General features: G+C 43.4%; 2 protein-coding genes across 6 annotated transcripts in view; both read left to right on the forward strand.

The window, feature by feature from the left end:
* The window catches only part of STOX1 (storkhead box 1), a 58,609-nt gene extending 49,137 nt beyond the window's left edge, over positions 1 to 9,472 (forward strand). For all 3 annotated transcript variants that reach the window (XM_032256161.1, XM_032256162.1, XM_032256163.1), the window contains 2 exons: positions 894 to 3,249; positions 9,002 to 9,472. In XM_032256161.1, coding sequence (XP_032112052.1) covers positions 894 to 3,249; positions 9,002 to 9,149 — 2,504 coding nt within the window. In that variant the 3' untranslated portion in view covers positions 9,150 to 9,472. The remainder of the gene's footprint in view (positions 1 to 893; positions 3,250 to 9,001) is intronic.
* Positions 9,473 to 15,971: 6,499 nt separating this feature from the next.
* Positions 15,972 to 19,440, forward strand: part of DDX50 (DExD-box helicase 50) — a 49,763-nt gene continuing 46,294 nt past the window's right edge. For all 3 annotated transcript variants that reach the window (XM_032256166.1, XM_032256167.1, XM_032256164.1), the window contains exon 1: positions 15,972 to 17,483. Coding sequence is in view for 1 of the 3 variants with exons in the window: in XM_032256164.1 (XP_032112055.1) it covers positions 17,397 to 17,483 (87 nt within the window). In the remaining 2 variants the exon portion in view is untranslated. The remainder of the gene's footprint in view (positions 17,484 to 19,440) is intronic.

Here is a 19,440-nt window from a genome sequence, read left to right on the forward strand (position 1 = left end):
CCCAGCTAATGTTTTGTATTTTTAGTAGAGACGGGGTTTCACCATGTTGACCAGGATGGTCTCGATCTCTTGACCTCGTGATCCACCCGCCTCGGCCTCCCAAAATGCTGGGATTACAGGCTTGAGCCACTGCGCCCGGCCTATTTTTATTTTTAGTTTTGAGACAGGGTCTCACTCTGTTGCCAGGTTGGAGTGCAGTGGTGCGATTATGGCTCATTGTAACTTCTGCCTCTGGGGCTCAAGCGATCCTCTCACCTCAGCCTCCAGAGCATCTCGGATTACAGGCACCTGCCACCATGCCCTGCTAATTTTTGTACTTCCAGTAGAGGCGTGATTTCACCCTGTTAACCAGCCTGGTCTTGAACTCCTGAGCTCAAGTGATCTGCCTGCCTTGGCCCCCCAATGTGCTGGGATTACAGGCATGAGCCACTGTGCCCAGCCTATTCCTATTATTTAAGTTATAAATATTATTTATGCTTCTTTACCTTTTTTTTTCTTTTTTTTTGAACAGAGTCTTGGTCTGTTGCCCAGGCTGGAGTACAGTGGCACGATCATAGCTCACTGCATCCTTGAACTCCTGGGCTCAAATGATCCTCCCATACCTGGCTAATGTTTAAAAAACGTTTTTGTAGAGACGAAGTCTTGTGATGTTGCCCAACCTGGTCTTGAACTCTGAGCTCAAGAGATCCTCCTGCCTTAGTTTCCCAAAGCTCTGGGATTACAGGCATGAGCTGTCACACCCAGCCCTGGCATTTTAATCACATGTATTAATCATGTTACAATCAGCTCTGGGTTTATCAAGCCAATGTGTAGTCATTTCAGAGTTACTGATTTCACTCATTAAAATTTTTAATATTGAGAATCTATCAGTGTAAAATGCTTGTCTGTTTTAGGTATTGCAATTCCATCTCAAGATATTCTCTACACCACTCTGGGAATGCTGATTAAAGAAAGGAAGATTTATCACACTGGAGAAGGATACTTCATAGTTACTCCTCAGACTTACTTCATTACAAATACAACCACCCAGGAAAATAAGAAAGTCCTGCCGTCAGGTGAAAGTCGCCCAGTGCCAGCTTCCATGACATATCTGGTGAGCATGGAGAGCTGCGCAGAGTCAACCCAAGAGAATGCTGCCCCCATATCCCACTGTCAGTCTTGCCAGTGTTTCCGGGACGTGCACACTCAGGATGTTCAGGAACCACCAGTTGCTGCAGAAGTGACTAGGAATAGTCACAGAGGTCTTGGGGAATCTGTACCTTGGGTACAGAATGGGGCAGTTTCAGTGTCTGAGGAGCACCACATGTGTGGGAGCTCCAAACCTTTACCATACACAAGAGAAAAAGAAAAAGGCAAGAAGTTTGGTTTTAGTCTCTTATGGCGCAGCATATCTAGAAAGGAGAAGCCCAAAACAGAACACAGAAGTTTCTCTGCTCAGTTCCCACCCGAAGAATGGCCTGTACGAGATGAAGATGACTTGGACAATATCCCTCGAGATGTTGAACACGAGATAATCAAACGAATTAACCCCATTTTGACTGTTGACAATTTAATCAAACACACTGTCCTAATGCAAAAATACGAATTACAGAAAAAATGTAATAGCCAGGGCACTTCCACTGACATGCTGACAACTGGGCATAAATATCCTTCAAAAGAGAGGGTTAAGAAAAGGCAGAGTCTGTCTGCAAAACCTCGAGGGCGGGGCCATTCTCGAAGGGATAGACACAAAGCCAGGAATCAGGGAAGTGAACTTCAGCCAGGAAGCATTAGACTGGAGAAACACCACAAGCTCCCTGTTACACAGCCCGCCCCCAGAATTAAAAGCCCTGATGAAATGGTAGGTCAGAAACCACTTAGTGAGATTACAACAGTGCTAGGTTCCCATTTGATTTACAAAAAGCAAATTAGTAATCCTTTTCAGGGTTTGTCTCACCGAGGAAGCACAATATGCAAAGGGTACAAAATTCAGAAGACCAGTGATCTGAAACCCAGCCAGACTGGACCAAAGGAAAAGTCTTTCCAAAGGCGTAGGTCCTTGGATTCCTCAAGAATCTTTGATGGTAAAGCTAAACAGCCATATGCTGAACAGCCTAATGATAAACTGGAAGCAGAATCCATTTACATAAATGACCCTACTGTCAAACCCATCAATCATGACTTCAGAGGTCACCTCTTAGATCACCCTCAACATGCCATCTTGCAAAATGATGGTACATGCTGTCCCTTTACAGAAAGCATGTTGAGATATGATGGGTACGGTGGAGAAAATGAGGTAAATCCTGAAGTCTTGAGGGAAAGTCATTCCCACTTTGACAAATTAGGGGAAACCAAAGAGACTCTGCATAGCCTGCCATCACGAGGTGCCTCCTCTTCAGACCGAACACCCTCTGCTTGTAGATTAGTGGATAACACCATACACCAGTTTCAAAATCTTGGCCTTTTGGATTACCCAGTTGGCGTGAACCCTGTAAGACAACCTGAGAGAAATGACAGAGACTCAGAAGAATTATTGAGAAAAGGATTTGTCCAGGATGCAGAGACTATGAGCCTAGAAAATGAAGGGCTTTCTGATGATGGCCAGGCCGTGTATCAGAATGAAGTGGAAGATGATGATGGTGCCTGTAGTTCATTATATCTAGAGGAGGATGACATTTCTGAGAATGATGACTTATGTCAAATGCTGCCTGGCCACATTCAGTATTCCTTCACAGGTGGAAGCCAGGGAAATTTAGGAAAACAAAAAGTGACTGAGAGATCACTGACCGAGTACAACAGCACAACGGAGAGGGTGGAGCCTCAAGTGCTTAAAAGAAACGAATGCTACAAACCCACCGGGCTGCATGCTACCACAGATGAAAGCCAAAAACCTAACTTCTCTACTGAAAGTTGTGGCCTAAATTCAGGGGCCCAGTTTGGTTTTAACTACAATGAAGAATCCAGTGTTGCTAAATGTGTACAGGCCTCAGCACCTGTTGAGGAAAGAATCTTTGATTACTATAGCGCAAGAAAAGCCAGTTCTGAAGCTGAAGTCGCACAAGACTCTATTGGTGACACAGGAAAGAAGCCAGCTAGCTGGAGTCAGAGTCCTAAGAATCAGGAAATGAGAAAACATTTCCCACAAAAGTTCCAACTTTTCAACACTTTGTATATGCCAGTGTTGGCTCAGGATAGCCAACATGAACACAATCACTTGGAAGGGACAGAAAATCACAGCATGGCAGGAGACAGTGGAATAGATTCTCCACGGTGAGTACACACAAAAGTGTCTGATTAGCCACTGTCCTACAGGAATTATGAAAATCAAGGGCATATTGAGTTACCTAGTCAGAGACTCCTGCATATCACACTTTTGTAATGATAACAATTCTCCCAGCTTTTATATCTTTACTGAATAAATTGTATTAAGTTACAATGAAATCTTATATAGTAGGATACAGTTTATTTTTAATGTGAATGAAATTTGACTGTCCCACTATTCATAAACCTTCAATTATTTCTTTTTTTCTTTTTTTGAGATGGAGTTGCACTCTGTCACCGAGGCTGGAGTGCAGTGGCACGATCTCGGCTCACTGCAACCTCCACCTCCTGGGTTCAAGTAATTCTCCTGCCTCAGCCTACGGAATAGCTGGGATTACAGGCACGTGCCAATATGCCTAGCTAATTTTTGTATTTTTAGTAGAGACAGGGTTTCACCATGTTCGTCAGGCTGGTCTCGAACTTCTGGCCTCATAATCCATCCTCCTTGCCCTTTCATAGTGCTGGGATTACAGGCATGAGCCACTGCGCCTGGCAAAAATCTTCAGTTATTTCAAAAAATAGAAATAAATTTATATAAACCAAGCACTTTCTGAACTAAGGTTTGGAAGTTTTCTCTTATATTCTTGGCTCTGCATAGGTTGAGATAGGGATGTGGCTACTACGTATCCACTCATCTTTTCTTTCTTTCTTTCTTTTTTTTTTTTTTTTTTGAGACAGAGTTTTGTTCTGTTGCCCAGGCTGGAGTGCAGTGGCATGATCTCCGCGTACTGCAACCTCTTCCTCCTGGGTTCAAGCAATTCTCCCACCTCAGCCTCCCGAGTAGCTGGGATCACAGGCATGCACCGCCATGTCCAGCTATTATTTGTATTTTTTAGTAGATACGGGGTTTTGTCATGTTGGCCAGGCTGTTCTTGAACTCCTGACCTCAAGTGCTCCACCCACATCAACTTCCCAAGGTGCTGCAGTTACAGGCATGAACTACCATGCTCGGCCTTCACTAATATTTTCCATGCCAATTTGTTTAAACACATTTTGGATTATAAAAGTAGTATAGCCATGAACACTTAAGAAGTACTGAAAAGTATTTTTTTTCTTATAAAATAGCTGACAATCTTTCTGGGTGAAAAATATTTTTAAAAACACCTATACTTATTCTGACATCTGTGTGTGTGTGTATACTTTTTTTGTTTGTTTGTTTGTGAGATGGAGTTTCGCTCTTGTTGCCCAGGCTGGAGTGCAATGGTGTGGCCTCGGCTCACTGCAACCTCCATCTCCTGGATTCAAGCAATTCTCCTGCCTCAGCCTCCCAAGTGGCTGGAATTACAGGCACCTGCCACCATGCCTGGCTAATTTTTGTATTTTCAGTAGAGATGGGGTTTCACCATGTTGGCCAGGCTGGTCTCAAACTCCTGACCTCTGGTGATCTGCCCACTCACCCTCCTAAAGTGTTGGGATTACAGGCGTAAGCCACCACACCTAGCCTAACATCTAGATATTTTTTAAGAATCATTTTATATTTGGTGTATTTCTCTATAACACTTCAGTCTGAATGTTTAGATCTATAGATTTTGTTTACTGGGCCCATACTGAGTTACTATTTTGCATGTTGCTTTTTAAAATTAATAGTCTATCATGAACATTTTCTTTATGTTATTAAATAGTTTCTCAAAGATCATTCTAAAAATTTGGTGCATATTTTTGCTAGTTTTTTGTTTTGTTTTGTTTTTGCTTTGAGACAGTGATTCACTCTGTTGCCCAGGCTGAAGTGCAGTGATACAATCACCCCTCACTGCAGCTTCAACCTCCCTGGGCTCAAGTGATCCTTCTACCTCAGTCTCCCGAGTACCTGGGACTACAGGCACATGCCACCATGCTCAGCTATTTTTTTTTTTTAAGAGATGGGGTTTAAACTCCTGGGCTTAAGTGATCCATCTTCTTCGGCCCCCCCAAAGGCTGGGATTATAGGTGTGAGCTGCTGAGCCTGGCTGGCCCTATACTTTTTTCTATGCATTTGTAAGCTGTTGTTTTTTTTCTTTGAGACAGTGTTGCACTCTGTCACCTAGGCTGGAGTGCAATGACACAATCATAGCTCACTGCAGCCTAGACCTCCTGGGCTCAAGCCATTCCCCCACCTCAGCCTCTGGAGCAGCTTGAACTGCAAGTACCTGCTACTATGCCCAGCTAATTTTTTGGTAGAGATGAGGTTTTACAATGTTACCCAGGGTAGTCTTGAACTCCTAGACTCAAGGGATTCTCTCAAAGTGCTGGGATTTAAGGCATGACCCACTGCACCAGGCATCAGGCTAATTTAAAAAGTTTTTTTTAGAGACAATATATTGCTGTGTTTTTGAGGCTGTCCTCGAACTCCTGGACTCAAGCAATCCTCTTGCCTTGGCCTCCCAGTTTTGGGATTACAGTCATGAACCACTGCACCAGGGCTTAAAGTATTTTTTAACAACAAATCATACACAGCCATGACTTTCTTTTTTCATGTAACTTATATATGTATATCCTGTGATCGATAAACGTAGCTCAAGCTTTTTTTTTTTTTTTTTTTTTGAGACATAGTCTTCCTCTGTCACCTAGGCTAGAGTGCAGTGGCGTGATCTCAGCTCACTACAATCTCTGCCTCCCAGGTTCAAGTGATTCTCCTGCCTTAGCCGCCCGAGTAGCTAGGATTCCAGGCACACACCACCATGCCCAGCTAATTTTTGCATTTTTATTAGAGACAGCGTTTCACCATGTTGTCCAGGCTGGTCTCAAACTCCTGACCTCAGGTGATCCACCACCTTAATCTCTAAAGTTCTGGGATTACAGGTGTGAGCCACACCTGGCCTCAAGCTTCTTTTTTTATTCTTGCCTCAGCCTCCTGAGCAGCTGGACTACAGGTGTGAGCCAGCACGCCCAGCCATTTGTGTGTGTGTGTGTGTGTGTGTGTGTGTGTGTGTGTGTGTGTGTGTATTTTTTTTTTTTTTTTTTTTTGAGACGGAGTTTCGCTCTTGTTACCCAGGCTGGAGTGCAATGGCACGATCTTGGCTCACCGCAACCTCCGCCTCCTGAGTTCAGGCAATTCTCCTGCCTCAGCCTCCTGAGTAGCTGGGACTACAGACACGCACCACCATGCCCAGCTAATTTTTTTGTAGTTTTAGTAGAGATGGGGTTTCACCATGTTGACCAGGATGGTCTCGATCTCTTGACCTTGTGATCCACCCGCCTCGGCCTCCCAAAGTGCTGGGATTACAGGCTTGAGCCACCGCGCCCGGCCTTTTTTTTTTTTTTTTTTTTAATAGAGATGGGTTTTCACCATGTTAGCCAGGCTGGTCTCAAACTCCTGGCCTCCAGTGATCCGCCTACCTTGGCCTCTCAATGTGCATGGATTACGGGTGTGAGCCACAGGTTTTTAATGGTTGTTTAGCATTCCATTATGTGGACCCCTATTTATATATATAACTATTATTTTCCTTTGTTTTCTCTCTTTTTTTAGAGTCAGGGTCTCATACTGTTGCCCAGGATAGAGTACAGTGATTCAATCAGGGCTCCCTACAGCCTTCACCTTCTGGTCTTAAGCAATCTTCTCAAACCAGCCCCCGGAGTAGCTGAGACCACAGGCATGCACCATCACACCCAGCTGTTGCTGCTGCTTCTTATTTTGTAAGAATGAGATCTCACTATGTTTTCCAGGCTGGTCTTAAACTCCTGGGCTCAAGCAGTTCTCCCGTCTTGGCCTCTCAAAGTGCTAGGGTTATAGGCATGAGCCACTGTGCCCAGCCTATTTTCCTTTCCTTGACATTTAGATCATTCCCAATTTTTTACTATTAATAAATCAACCTGCAGTGAGTTATTTTTGCATAAAAATGTTTGTGGGTATTTCTGTTTTCTTAGGATGTATTCCTAAAAATCTACATTTTAAAAACATATCATTACTTCTTTATTGGGGGAACAAGATCTTTTCTTTTTGAAACAATAGTTTGATTGTTTCAATTAAACTATTAAGTTTCAATTAAACTTAAAGATTATTATTAAGTCTTTTTTTGTGTGTGATGGAGTCTCACTCTGTCTTCCAGGCTAGTGTGCAGTGGCATGATCTTGGCTTACTGCAACCTCTACCTCCCGGGTTCAGGTGATTCCCCTGCCTCAGCCTCCCTAGCAGCTGAGATTATAGGCTTCTGCCACCATGTCCAGCTAATTTTTGTATTTTTAGTAGAGATGGGGTTTCACCATGTTGGCCAGGCTAGTCTTGAACCCCTGACCTCAAGTGATCACCCCCCTGGCCTCCCAAAGTGCTGGGATTACAGGCATGAGCCACTGCACTGGCTATTAAGTCTTTTAAGAGAATCAAAACATGTCTTCAAACATGAACAATGGTGATGTAAACCAACAAGCCATGGGTTCTTTTTCTTTCTCTGTTGCAAAAACAAAATAATACAAAACAAAAGCAGATGAGAGACATTACTCCTTGATAGGTGACTGGGAATTTTGATTTGAAAAATTTTGAGGAATTTAATTTCTTAAGAATTACCTATTTTTAAGCAACATGCTTTTCTTAAAAGGCTTATAACTAAAATTGACAAACATTTATAGGAAAGGGAAGTGAAATTTGAACATCAACTGTGTTCCATAATGGTTATAAGGATTAGGAGGATAGAGATGAACTAGACATTGTTTCTACTTACAGGAAGCATTCAATTTAGTTGAGGAGACAAACAATAAACATAGACCAGTTGAACTTAAGAACAAAGCATGAAGTCATGACAGTCAGAGTTATAGAACTGAGTAAACTGAGTGATAGGCTGTTTAGAGGAAGACTTATTGGAGGACATATTTTTGAGATATATTTTAATGTAATGGACAGCTGATGGAAAGAAAGTGGGAAAGTGAAAAGCAAAAATAACCAAATAGTTTTTAGGTTTTTGTTTTGTTTTGTTGTTGTTGTTTTTGAGACAGTCTCACTCTGTTGCCCAGGCTGGAGTGTAGTTGTGTCATCTTGGCTCCCTGCAACCTCTGCCTCATGAGTTCAAGGGATTCTCATGCCTCAGTCACATGAGTAGCTGAGATTATAGGTGTGCACCACCATGCTTGGCTAATTTTTGTATTGAAACCCATGGGGACACAGGGTTTCACCATGTTGGCTGGACTGGCCTCAAACTCCTGGCCTCAAGTTGATATCCATCCGCCTTGGCCTCCCAAAGTGCTGGGATTATAGGGGTGAGCCACTGTGCCCAGGCTACCAAACAGTATTGTGAGTTGGCTGAAGCAAGCCATCTGTGTTAGATAAGGGATTAATATAGCTTATACCTCCTGGAAAAGGACATTGTAATATGAAAAATACAATAGTTTGCTTTTCTCTTCCATATGGTTTCTCATAAAAGTAATAAATTTCACAGGAAGATATTGGCCACTTCAGATGTACAGAAGTTTTTCAGGAAACTTACTGTTTCTGACGAGAATATACTTGATATTGGATCTGAGAACAGATGTTGTTCAGAAAACATAAACAGCACAGTAGCACCTCAGTTATTTGACAGCTGCTTTCAAAGAGCTGTGAAATAATTGAGGTGCTATTGTGAAGCCGTTAAAATGTAAAGAGCACTTCATATTTTTAAAGGTTAACTTATTTGATAAGTGTACCTTAGTATTAGTAAACATACCACTTCAAAGTAACAAATGAAAGTATAATGCCTTGGTTAGAAATCCAAGTTCCCTTTGTAGCCAATAATTCTGTTATTTTTAATACCTTTAGGACACAGAGTCTGGCATCTAATAATTCAGTCATTTTGGATGGACTAAAAAGAAGACAGAATTTTCTGCAAAACTTTGAAGGCACAAAGAGTAGTCAACCACTCACATCTAATTCCTTACTACAACTAACTCCAGTCATAAATGTTTGATTTTCTTTTGGAAACATTTTTTTTTTTTTTGTAAAAAGGTACAGAATCTTTCGATCATATAAGAATTGAGTATATAAGCATTGTCTAAAGGCAAGCATGTCTATGCTATTAACTGCATTATGTATTTTGTTTTATTTACTGGCTTTTTTTCCTTTTCTTGGCATCTTAAGTCTTTTTGAAGCTTATTTTACTGTGAATTTATTGGGAGTATGTAGACTATTTTCAATTAAAAAGTGAAATTATTGGTCCCCTTCCAAGTAAATTGTAATTAACTTGCATTTTTATACATTAGTTTCTCAAATACATAGAATGCCAATTTACTTGCTGTAGTGAGTTGTTTTTTTTTAACCTACACTAGTATTGAGTTTTCAGGTATGTGGATCTCGCCAGATTTCAACACAAAATTCAGAAATAGCGTGTGATGCAAGTAAGCAGTGTCTGTTGCAAGAAAACAGTGTCTGCTGCATGGTATCTATGCAACCCTAAGTCTTTGTCATTATCAAGAAAGAGTTTACATAAATGTGTTGGCTACTTTGCAATAAGAATTCATTTAATTTAATCATTGATGCCCAGGTCTTCTCTTTGACCAGCTTGGACGTGAACAAATGGTTCCAAATGTGACTGACAGTGTCAGAAATTCCTGTGGCTGTATTACTGGTTCTTCCCTACATTTCAGGCCTTCTTTATAGATGGCAGGGAGAAGTCAGATGTGGAGATGGAAGGGAAGCAGAATGGTTACCAAATGACTTGGGAGTAAAAGGGAGGTTCTGAATGAGAGGTTTAGAGAAAGATGGAAGGAGTCTGGTAGACATTTAGCAATTCATTCTACATTTTGGTCCATTCCCACTCACGGTAAGACCTAGACTTTTTTCTCGCAAGCCTTTTCAGACCAAGTAGTGGAATGGTCAGTCTTCTTGGGTTTGGGGAACATGGAGCAGTCAAGACTGGTTTCAGCCTATCGAGTAGATGATGGTGCTGATTTATGGTTGAGGGAATGTTTTTTCTTTGTTTTTTGAGATAGAGTCTTTTTTTTTTTTTTGAGACGGAGTTTCACTCATGTTACCCAGGCTGGAGTGCAATGGCGTGATCTCGGCTCACCGCAACCTCCGCTTCCTGGGTTCAGGCAATTCTCCTGCCTCAGCCTCCTGAGTAGCTGGCATTACAGGCACGCACCACCATGCCCGGCTAATTTTTTGTATTTTCAGTAGAGACGGGGTTTCACCATGTTGACCAGGATGGTCTCGATCTCTTGACCTCGTGATCCACCCGCCTCAGCCTCCCAAAGTGCTGGGATTACAGGCTTGAGCCACCACGCCCGGCCGAGATGGAGTCTTGTACTGTCGCCTGGGCTGGAGTGCAATGGCGCAATCTCAGCTCACTGCAACCTCTGCCTCCCAAGTTCAAGCAATTCTCTTGCCTTAGCCTCCAGAGTAGCTGGGATTACAGGTGTGCGCCACCATGCCTGGCTAATTTTTTGTATTTTTAGTAGAGATGGGGTTTCACTGTGTTGGACAGGCTGGTCTTGGACTCCTGACCTCATGATCCGCTTACCCCAGCCTCCCAAAGTGCTGGGATTACAGGGGAGAGCCACCGCACCCAGCCAGAGGGAATGTTTTTTTCTAAGAGGTTTTAAGGATTGTCAAGGCCCTAGATCTCAAAAACGATTGAATAATTGGAGAGTGTCTTTCTGACTCTCACCATACTGACAGCAATGAAGTCCAGAAAGACGGCCAACACTGGAGACTTCATGCAGTCTCTGTGGAAGTGCAAATCACATTCGCTGCTCCATTTTGCAGTGGTCAGACCACTCACTCTTGACTTTTCAGTGGATCCCAACTGACATACCACTACATTCTGAGAAGATTGTTGTCACAAAGACAGTGTAAACCCTGCTCCAAGTACCAAGAAACGTGGGTAATCTGGTACAGAAAAGACTTGTAGGGGGAGTAGAGGTGAGAGTATTGTTTTAGGGGGTCTTACAGCATGGAATCAGCACCAGTGAATGGAAATTAAGGGAAAGATTTTAACAATGAAAAAAAAATTTTCTTTTTGAGATGGGGTCTCTGTCATCCAGTCTGGAGTGCAGTGTGGTGATCACAGCATACTGCAGCCTTGCCCTCCTGGACTCAAGTGATCCTCCTACCTTAGCCTTCTGAGTAGCTGGGACTATAGATGTAAGCCACCAGGCTTGGCTAATTTTATTTTTTGTAGAGACAGGATCTCATTGTGTTACCCAGGCTGGTCTTGAACTCCTGTCCTCAAGCAATCATCCTGCCTGGGCCTCCCAAGGTGCTGGGATTACAGGTGTGAGCCACTGTGCCTGGTAGAATTTTCTTTTTTTTGAGACAGTCTCGCTGTTGCCAGGCTAGAGTGCAGTGGCATGATCTCAGCTTACTGCAACCTCCGCCCCCTCTCCCCGGTTCAAGCGATTCTCCTGCCTTAGCCTCCTGAGTAGCTGGGACTACAGGTGCACGTCACCATGCCCAGCTAATTTTTTTATTTTTATTAGAGACGGGTTTTCACCATGTTGGCCAGTATGGTCTCGATCTCTTGACCTCGTGTTCTGCCTGCCTCAGCCTCCTAAAGTACTGGGATTACAGGCGTGAAAGAATTTTCTATTAGACAAAGCTATCTGAAGATGAAGTAAGCAGCTTTGGAAAAGAATGAATTTCCTATTGTTTAGGGCATTCAAGCAGAGATTTGGTGATCCCTTTACTAATATGTTACAATTTCTAGAATTTAGCTTAACTGGTTGGCTGAACTATATAATTTTGAAGAATCCTTCCAACTGTAAGGTTTTTTTGGTGGGGTTTTTTTTTTGAGATGGGTTTTTGCCATGTTGCCTAGGCTGGTCTCGAACTCCTGGGCTCAAGCGATCCACCCACCTTGGCTTCCCAAAGTGCTGAGATTACAGGTGTGAGCCACTGTGCATGGTCCCAACTGTAAGATTTTATACTTCTAAGGTTTAGTGAGGCTCATGTGAAATATTGAACTGATGCAAGATTCTTGAGTATTATTTCCAGCCCTCTATCTCTGGACCTATCCCTGACAACCCTTGGAAAAAGTTGTCAACCGACAACTGTTTCATCTTTGATTTTTTTTTTTTTTTTTTGATTTTTGTGAGATGTAGTCTGTGTTGCCCAGGCCGGAGTGCAGTGGCACAACCTCGGCTCACTGAAGCTTCCACCTCCCAGCTTCAAAGGATTCTCCTGCCTCAGCTTCCCGAGTAGCTGGGATTATAGGCGCACACCACCATGCCTGGCTAATTTTTGTATTTTTAGTAGAGATACGGTTTTGCCATGTTGACCAGGCTGGTCTCAAACTCCTGACCTCAGGTGATCCACTGCCTTGGCCTCCCAAAGTGCTGGGATTACAGGCAATGCCACCACGCCCAGCCCATCTTTGATTTTTGGACGGAACAAGTTTCATAGTAGAGTCAGGAATCCAAAGTCTTTTCTGGCTTTAGCCGCATCTAGGTACTAATGAAATCCATCTGATTTTGCCACTGGATGCATTAGGACACTCTCCATGTATTAAATAAATCGAGCTCATTATGAAACCAGTAAACTTTTCTCCTATGAAACTCATGATATAACACAGACATTAAAGATGGGAATATATGCGATTAAATTGTTGTTTGGAAGATTATTCTTTAAAACAGGTGACCTGCATTATTCTCCCCAATAATGACTGCCTTTTGTGGCAACTTTAGTTCTGGATTTCTCTTTCCTAATGCAGTCTATTCTCTAATGAGAAAACTGTTTTCTTGAGGCAGCTTAATGACCTGAGCTTAGGATTAAGACACAAGTTTGAATTCCAAATCCTTGGTAGCTGTATGGTGGAGCAAGTCACCAAATCCTCTGAATTGGTTATCTCATCTGCAAAAGGGAGATAGGAATGATGTTTCCCTTACAAGATTGTTGTGAGGCTTGGAGATGATCTATCAAAAGTGCCCAATATAGGCCTGAGTAACCCCACTTGCAGGCGTGGCTGTGGAATGGCTTCAGGTCTTTTTTTTTTTTTTTTTTTTTTCTTTTGAGACGAAGTCTTGCTCTGTTGCCTAGGCTAGAGTGCAGTGGCACGATCTCAGCTCACTGCAACCTCTGCCTCCCAGGTTCAAATGATTCTTCTGTCTCAGCCTCCCGAGTAGTGGGATTACAGGCACCTGCCACCGTGCCTGGCTAATTTTTTGGGATTTTTTTTGTATTTTTAGTAGAGATGGAGTTTCACTATCTTGGCCAGGCTGGTCTCGAACTCCTGCTCTCGTGATCCACCTGCCTTGGCCTCCCAAAGTGCTAATTTTTGTACTTTTTTTTTTTTTTTGAGACGGAGTTTCACTCATGTTACCCAGGCTGGAGTGCAATGGCGCGATCTCAGCTCACCGCAACCTCCGCCTCCTGGATTCAGGCAATTCTCCTGCCTCAGCCTCCTGAGTAGCTGGGACTACAGGCACGCACCACCATGCCCAGCTAATTTTTTGTATTTTTAGTAGAGACGGGGTTTCACCATGTTGACCAGGATGGTCTCGATCTCTTGACCTCGTGATCCACCCGCCTCGGCCTCCCACAGTGCTGGGATTACAGGCTTGAGCCACCGCGCCCGGCCCAATTTTTGTACTTTTAATAGAGATGGGGTTTTGCCATGTTGGCCAGGCTGGTCTTGAACTCCTGACCTCAGGTGATCCACCAACCTCAGCCTCCCAAAGTGCTCACAGGTGTGAGCCACTGCGCCTGGCCCCAAATCTTTTTTCATGTAGTGATGCGCATGTGCGCATGCAAACACACACACACACACACACACACACACACACACACACACCGCAAACCAAAATGTCAAGTCTATGAGGAATAGCAATGAAAAGAGCCTGTAGAAGGGAAAAGATTGGGAACCATGGCATTTTGAGTATCTACAGCTGCCTAAAGCTTTTTGGGTGTTGGGAAAACAGGCTATTGCTTAACAGGGGTAGGGAAGAGAGATATGAGTGTCATGAAATAAGAATGGGGACATCAAAGACAAAGTCATGATTAGTTTGCTGGTGTCTTACAGAACTTTCTCCCCTTTGAAACCTTAGTAACATTTTTTTCCTCTTTAAGCAGAAGCAGTTTCCAAATGTTACTTGGGTAATGGTGCCCTCTTCTGGGGTAACTGATGTGACTCTGAAACCCTCTCCTACCACTTGGTTCAAAACATCTAGAAAGTAACTGACTAAAGAAACAATGAAACCAAAGGTTAAGCACTGAAAACATCATTTAAAGGTTTGAATTAGGAACTAGATACATGCATAAATGTACATAAGATAAATGTGCTCAAAGATGTCTCCTTTCCAATGCTGTCAAAACCTCAAGCTGATGTAGGCACTTCTGTACCTCATTTCCATGGTGCTGTTGTGTCAGTGGATCCAATCTCCTGCGCTGTCAGCATTACTCTCCTCACTTTACTAGCACAGTTTTAAAATTGACTTGGTTTAGGTCCCATGGCAATGGGAAGAATACCTTCCTCTTTTCTCCTATTATCTTTGCCTTTAGTTTCTTTCTGCTTTTCCTTTTCAACACTCATTATGTGCCCTCAGTGTGCCCTAAATCAGTTTTTAACTGCCCCTTAAACTATTTCCATGTCACGGCATTTAAAAATGATGGTTCATGACAAAGCTGCTGCAGATAAAGAAAAACGGTTCAATTCCTCTTGTAACATAAGATTGATGTGCAGATGCAAAAAGGTTATTTGATGGCTTTTACCTTCAACTGTCTAACTTCGGAGTAAAAATAATGTAGCCCTATAGTTCTAAAAAGATTAGAGAGAAGCAAGTCTGGAAATAGTCATCTTGTTTTTATATATTAATGGTCAGTTTAAATAAGCTAACGCTAAGGGCAAGGGAAATCTTTATAGGACCTTGTAACAAGGAGTAGCAGATGAAGCATCCAACTCTTAAAGTTTTGTAAAAGAAAGTATATCGGTGACTCTGGTAAAATGTTTGGAAAATAAAGTTATTCTAGTAAGATTATATCTTGAATTATTGTGCATTTTAATTATTCATGCACAGTATGCTTCCCCCAACCCCAGATCTCATCATCAGACACTATTTCTTGAGATTTACAGAGGGAGCAAATATGAAGACAGTTCTCCATTCCTGCATCCCATTCCCAAGTTTTCTAGTTGAGGCAAAATGATATCCCCAGAGAACACATGTGTAATGTGGTACACATATTTTTTTTCATCTAAGTCACTCCTTGGCCAAATTACTGACACATCAGTTTATACTTGTCCTTTCCACCTGACACAGACACAGACAGCAGCCAGAGATTTGGTTCAGCAAATTTGGGGCTTAGAAAGGCAGAGTTTGTAGTGCTGGGAGTCACAGGTCATTCTAAAACACTACTATACTTGTTAGTCACTTGAATAGGGAGATTTAAACAGTCTACTCCTTTGTTTTTCAGACCTGTTCTTAGGACCTCTGACATACAAATGAATCCCAAAGACTGCCCAGAAGCTCGACTTTTACTTCGTCTGTTATTCAACTTCAATCACAATAACATCTGTTTCTTTTATCCCAATTTTACGTGCGACATTCTTAGCCATATCTACACTGTGTTTTTATGCACATCGTCATACCCTGTTGTAGGGCTATAAAGACCTTACTATGGTAGAATTGGGAGTGGACTGAGGGATTAGGACAAAAGGATGTAGAAAACTGCAGATCTAGAGATGCATAGCTATTCTCATAGCCTAGGAAGAGAGGTGCATTTCTCTGTCATCAACAGATGAACACTCCTTGTGTTCGTAAGTATTGAATCCATAAAGTTATATAAAAACATATAGCCCTTGCCTTCAGGCCAAGCCATAATTATGCAGAACGCTTGAAGTAATCACAGATTTACCATTTGTGGTTCCAGCTATTCAGGACCAATTCCCAAACTCCACGACATGTAACAATTTGTAATTTTGCTAAGACACAGTTTGATGCTTAGGTTGTAAGACTGGTGTGCTAGACATTATCAAGTGGTTTATGAGAGTAGCCCTGTGTCTCCATTGGGTAAAGTAGCTGGATCGAAAGGATCATGAAGAGATAAAGAAATGGCTTTGAAAAGCCAACTAGTGACGGTGATAGTAAGCAAAGGTATACAAACACTAAGGAAGAAGTTACCCTTTGTATTGTCAAAGGTTTCAGTTTTGTGTAAGGTTGTGATTCACGGGCAGCTAATCCCCATCGGTAAAATTAAATCCTTTTTTAATTCACTGCAAATAGATAAATCTGTCGAAGACACTTTGGCTCTTGTCACTAGCAGAAAATGTGAGGTTTCTTCAGGTTTTTCCTATTCCTTGTTTCATGGGCGCATCTTCCCCCAAACACTGCAAAACTCAAAAGTTTTCAGATTGATGTAGCAGAGAAAGCAGTGATCTCGGCTTCAGGAGCTAAATTCTCTAGTTCTGACCGTGCCACTAACAGACCGTGTGACTTCAGCCAAGTACATTCCTTTCTCCCGTTTCGTTTCCTCTAGGTCAAAGGCAGAGCCATGAGAAGGATCACAATGAACCAGGCAGCAACTTCATGGTTAAAACCTAAGACTTCAGGGACGGACGTTTGTCTGTTCCCGGCGACACCTCGGGCCCATCTGGCCCACCCCACACAGCGCAAAGCCCCCTCCACCGACGCCAGGCCTGTGGCCTCGCGCAAACCCTTTGGTCGTTAACGCCTCCCCCGAAATGGGCGGGGCGGAGGGCTTCAGCTTCCGGCGGCAAATGGCGAGGCGGCGCGTGGCGTTGCCCACTGGCCTCAGCACGGGCCTGCTCACGCATGCATCCGCCCGCCGCGCGAGAGGCCCTGTCGGCCGCCGTTGAAGGGCTTCCCAGCCCTAGCAGTGCATACTGTGAAGCCCCCAAAAGGCTCTGCGGGGCCGAGGAGACTAGTTAGGTGTGGGGGTGGGGGAAGAGAATCCGAACTATTTATGCTAATTAGCGCGTGCTTCCTTTATGGAGATTGGCCAGGATTTTACTCTAGTAACCAATCACTTAATAACAAGGGTGGGCTGGTCGAGATCTCTCGCACTCATTGGTTGAGAGGCTTGAGCGCAATGGAAGGACTTAAACTGAGAGTATCCGGGATTATTTTTCCCCGCCGTGCGGTGCGTGTCCCGGAAATGACGCACGGCCAAGGCCGGGCGGCCGCCCTGCCCTCGCTTCCTTTCACGTTGTCGCTGCCCGTAGGTGGTTGTGGTCACTGTGCCCGGAGGGAGGCGGCGGTGGCCAGTAATGCCTGGGAAACTCCTCTGGGGGGACATTATGGAGCTGGAAGCACCCTTGGAGGAGTCCGAGAGCCAGAAGAAGGAGAGGCAAAAGGTGCGCTGAGCATGGGCCGCGCCTCCTTTTGGGCTGCGCCGGCTTGGGCGGGGAGGGGAACTGTCTGTCCCTGATGATGGCCTGTCAGAACCGGGCCGGAGCATCCGAGGGCCTCCCTTCGCGCCGCCCTCGGCCCTCTGAGGTCGCTCAGGGACCGTTTCCACCTCCACACTCCTGACCTGGAGAAAGATGGCCCTGGGCTTTGGGCCACCCCCAGCATGGCCCCTCAGGCCTTCCCGTTGGCGCCTGAATCTCAGAGATGGGCTGACTCAAGCTCCCATCACCGTGGAATCTGTTCTCTCCTTTCTTAAGCAGCGACGCCGGTCATCTTGTTCTCATTGGCCCATCTTAGAAGATGATTAAGAAAAAATGATTGCCTTGAATATTTGTTGCTTCTCTGTCACCCTGTCCTCTGTGCAAGAATCCTGGGGAAAGCAATCTTAGGTTTACAAATCTCAATAATTAGTCTATAGAGGGTTAAGGAAAAGTGTCACAGTGAGCCTTGCCAGGATTTGTCAGTGCTGGAGATCGTGTGGGTTGCATTATTAATAGCCTTTACTGTCAGTATTTTCATTCAATCCGCAGGTATTTATTGAACCTAATTTGTACCATACTCTTTGCTGAGCACCAAGGAGCTTAAACTAAATAAGTAAAGAAATGGTCCCTGCCCTCAAGGAGCCTGTAGAGGAGGAGCTATAGAATCTTTCCTCTTCCCATCCCCTTGCCCTCCAAAAAAAAAAAAAAAAAAAAAAAAAAAAAGGAAAAGGAAAAAAAACATCCTGAAACACTCAGAGGATCACAAAGTTCTGAAAAATGCACAGGTAAAATTTTTACTGGAGACATTTGACCTGGAAAAAAGAAATCAGCTGAAGAGGCTAAGGTGGCAGTATTCGAAGGCTGACATTCAACAAAAGAATGAGACTTACTTTGTATAGCCTTAGAAAGCAGAATCTACCCCTCTGACCTTATCACTAAGGTAAACTTGCCATTCCAGCTAATCACTTTTCTTTTATTGTGGTAAAATACACATAACGTTTATCATTTTAACCATTTTTAAATATATAGTTCTGTGATATTAAGTATATTTACATCGTTTTACAGCTGTCATCACCATCCATCTCCAGAACTTTTCATTGTCCCAGACTGAAACTCTGTGCCCATTGAACACTCACTTCTCATTCTTGTCTCCTTCCACTCCCAGCAACCACCATTCTACTCTCTGAATTTGACTACTGAAGGTACCTAGAGTGTAAGCAGAAAACTGAGCAGTTATTTTAAAAAAAGGCTCCTTTTGAAATTCTTGTCTTTGCATCCAAATCCTATCCACCTGTCAAGGTCTGGTTTATGTCTTTTCTAACAAATCCAGTGTGTAGTAGTCTTATTACTCTTTGAAATCTTGTTTCAATGGCTGTCTTTATCGTTTGATTGACATTCATTATTCACTTCTTTGGAAAATTAGTTCATTTTTTCTGTATGTATCCCACGTTATTTCCCAAAAGTTTTTGAGGAAAATGTCCAATTTTTTGTCCATCCTTATTTTTCACTATAATTCTTGTAAATTGATGACTTTCACATTGTAAATTCTCCAGAAATACTTGTTGACTGCCATGTAACTATGAAAGATAACCAGAGATTTGGAAGTGGAGTGGCCAACATGGTGAAACGCTGTCTCTACTGAAAATACAAAAATTAGGCCGGGCATGGTGGCTCAAACCTGTAATCCCAGCACTTTGGGAGGCCGAGGCGGGTGGATCACGAGGTCAAGAGATCGAGACCATCCTGGTCAACACGGTGAAACCCCGTCTCTACTAAAACTACAAAAAATTAGCTGGGCATGGTGGCGCGTGCCTGTAATCCCAGCTACTCAGGAGGCTGAGGCAGGAGAATTGCCTGAACCCAGGGGGCGGAGGTTGCGGTGAGCCGAGATCGCGCCATTGCACTCCAGCCTGGGCAACAA

Source organism: Sapajus apella, unplaced genomic scaffold, assembly GCF_009761245.1.
Source record: "Sapajus apella isolate SASKATOON/1434 unplaced genomic scaffold, GSC_monkey_1.0 scaffold94, whole genome shotgun sequence".
NCBI classification, from domain to species: Eukaryota; Metazoa; Chordata; class Mammalia; order Primates; family Cebidae; genus Sapajus; species Sapajus apella.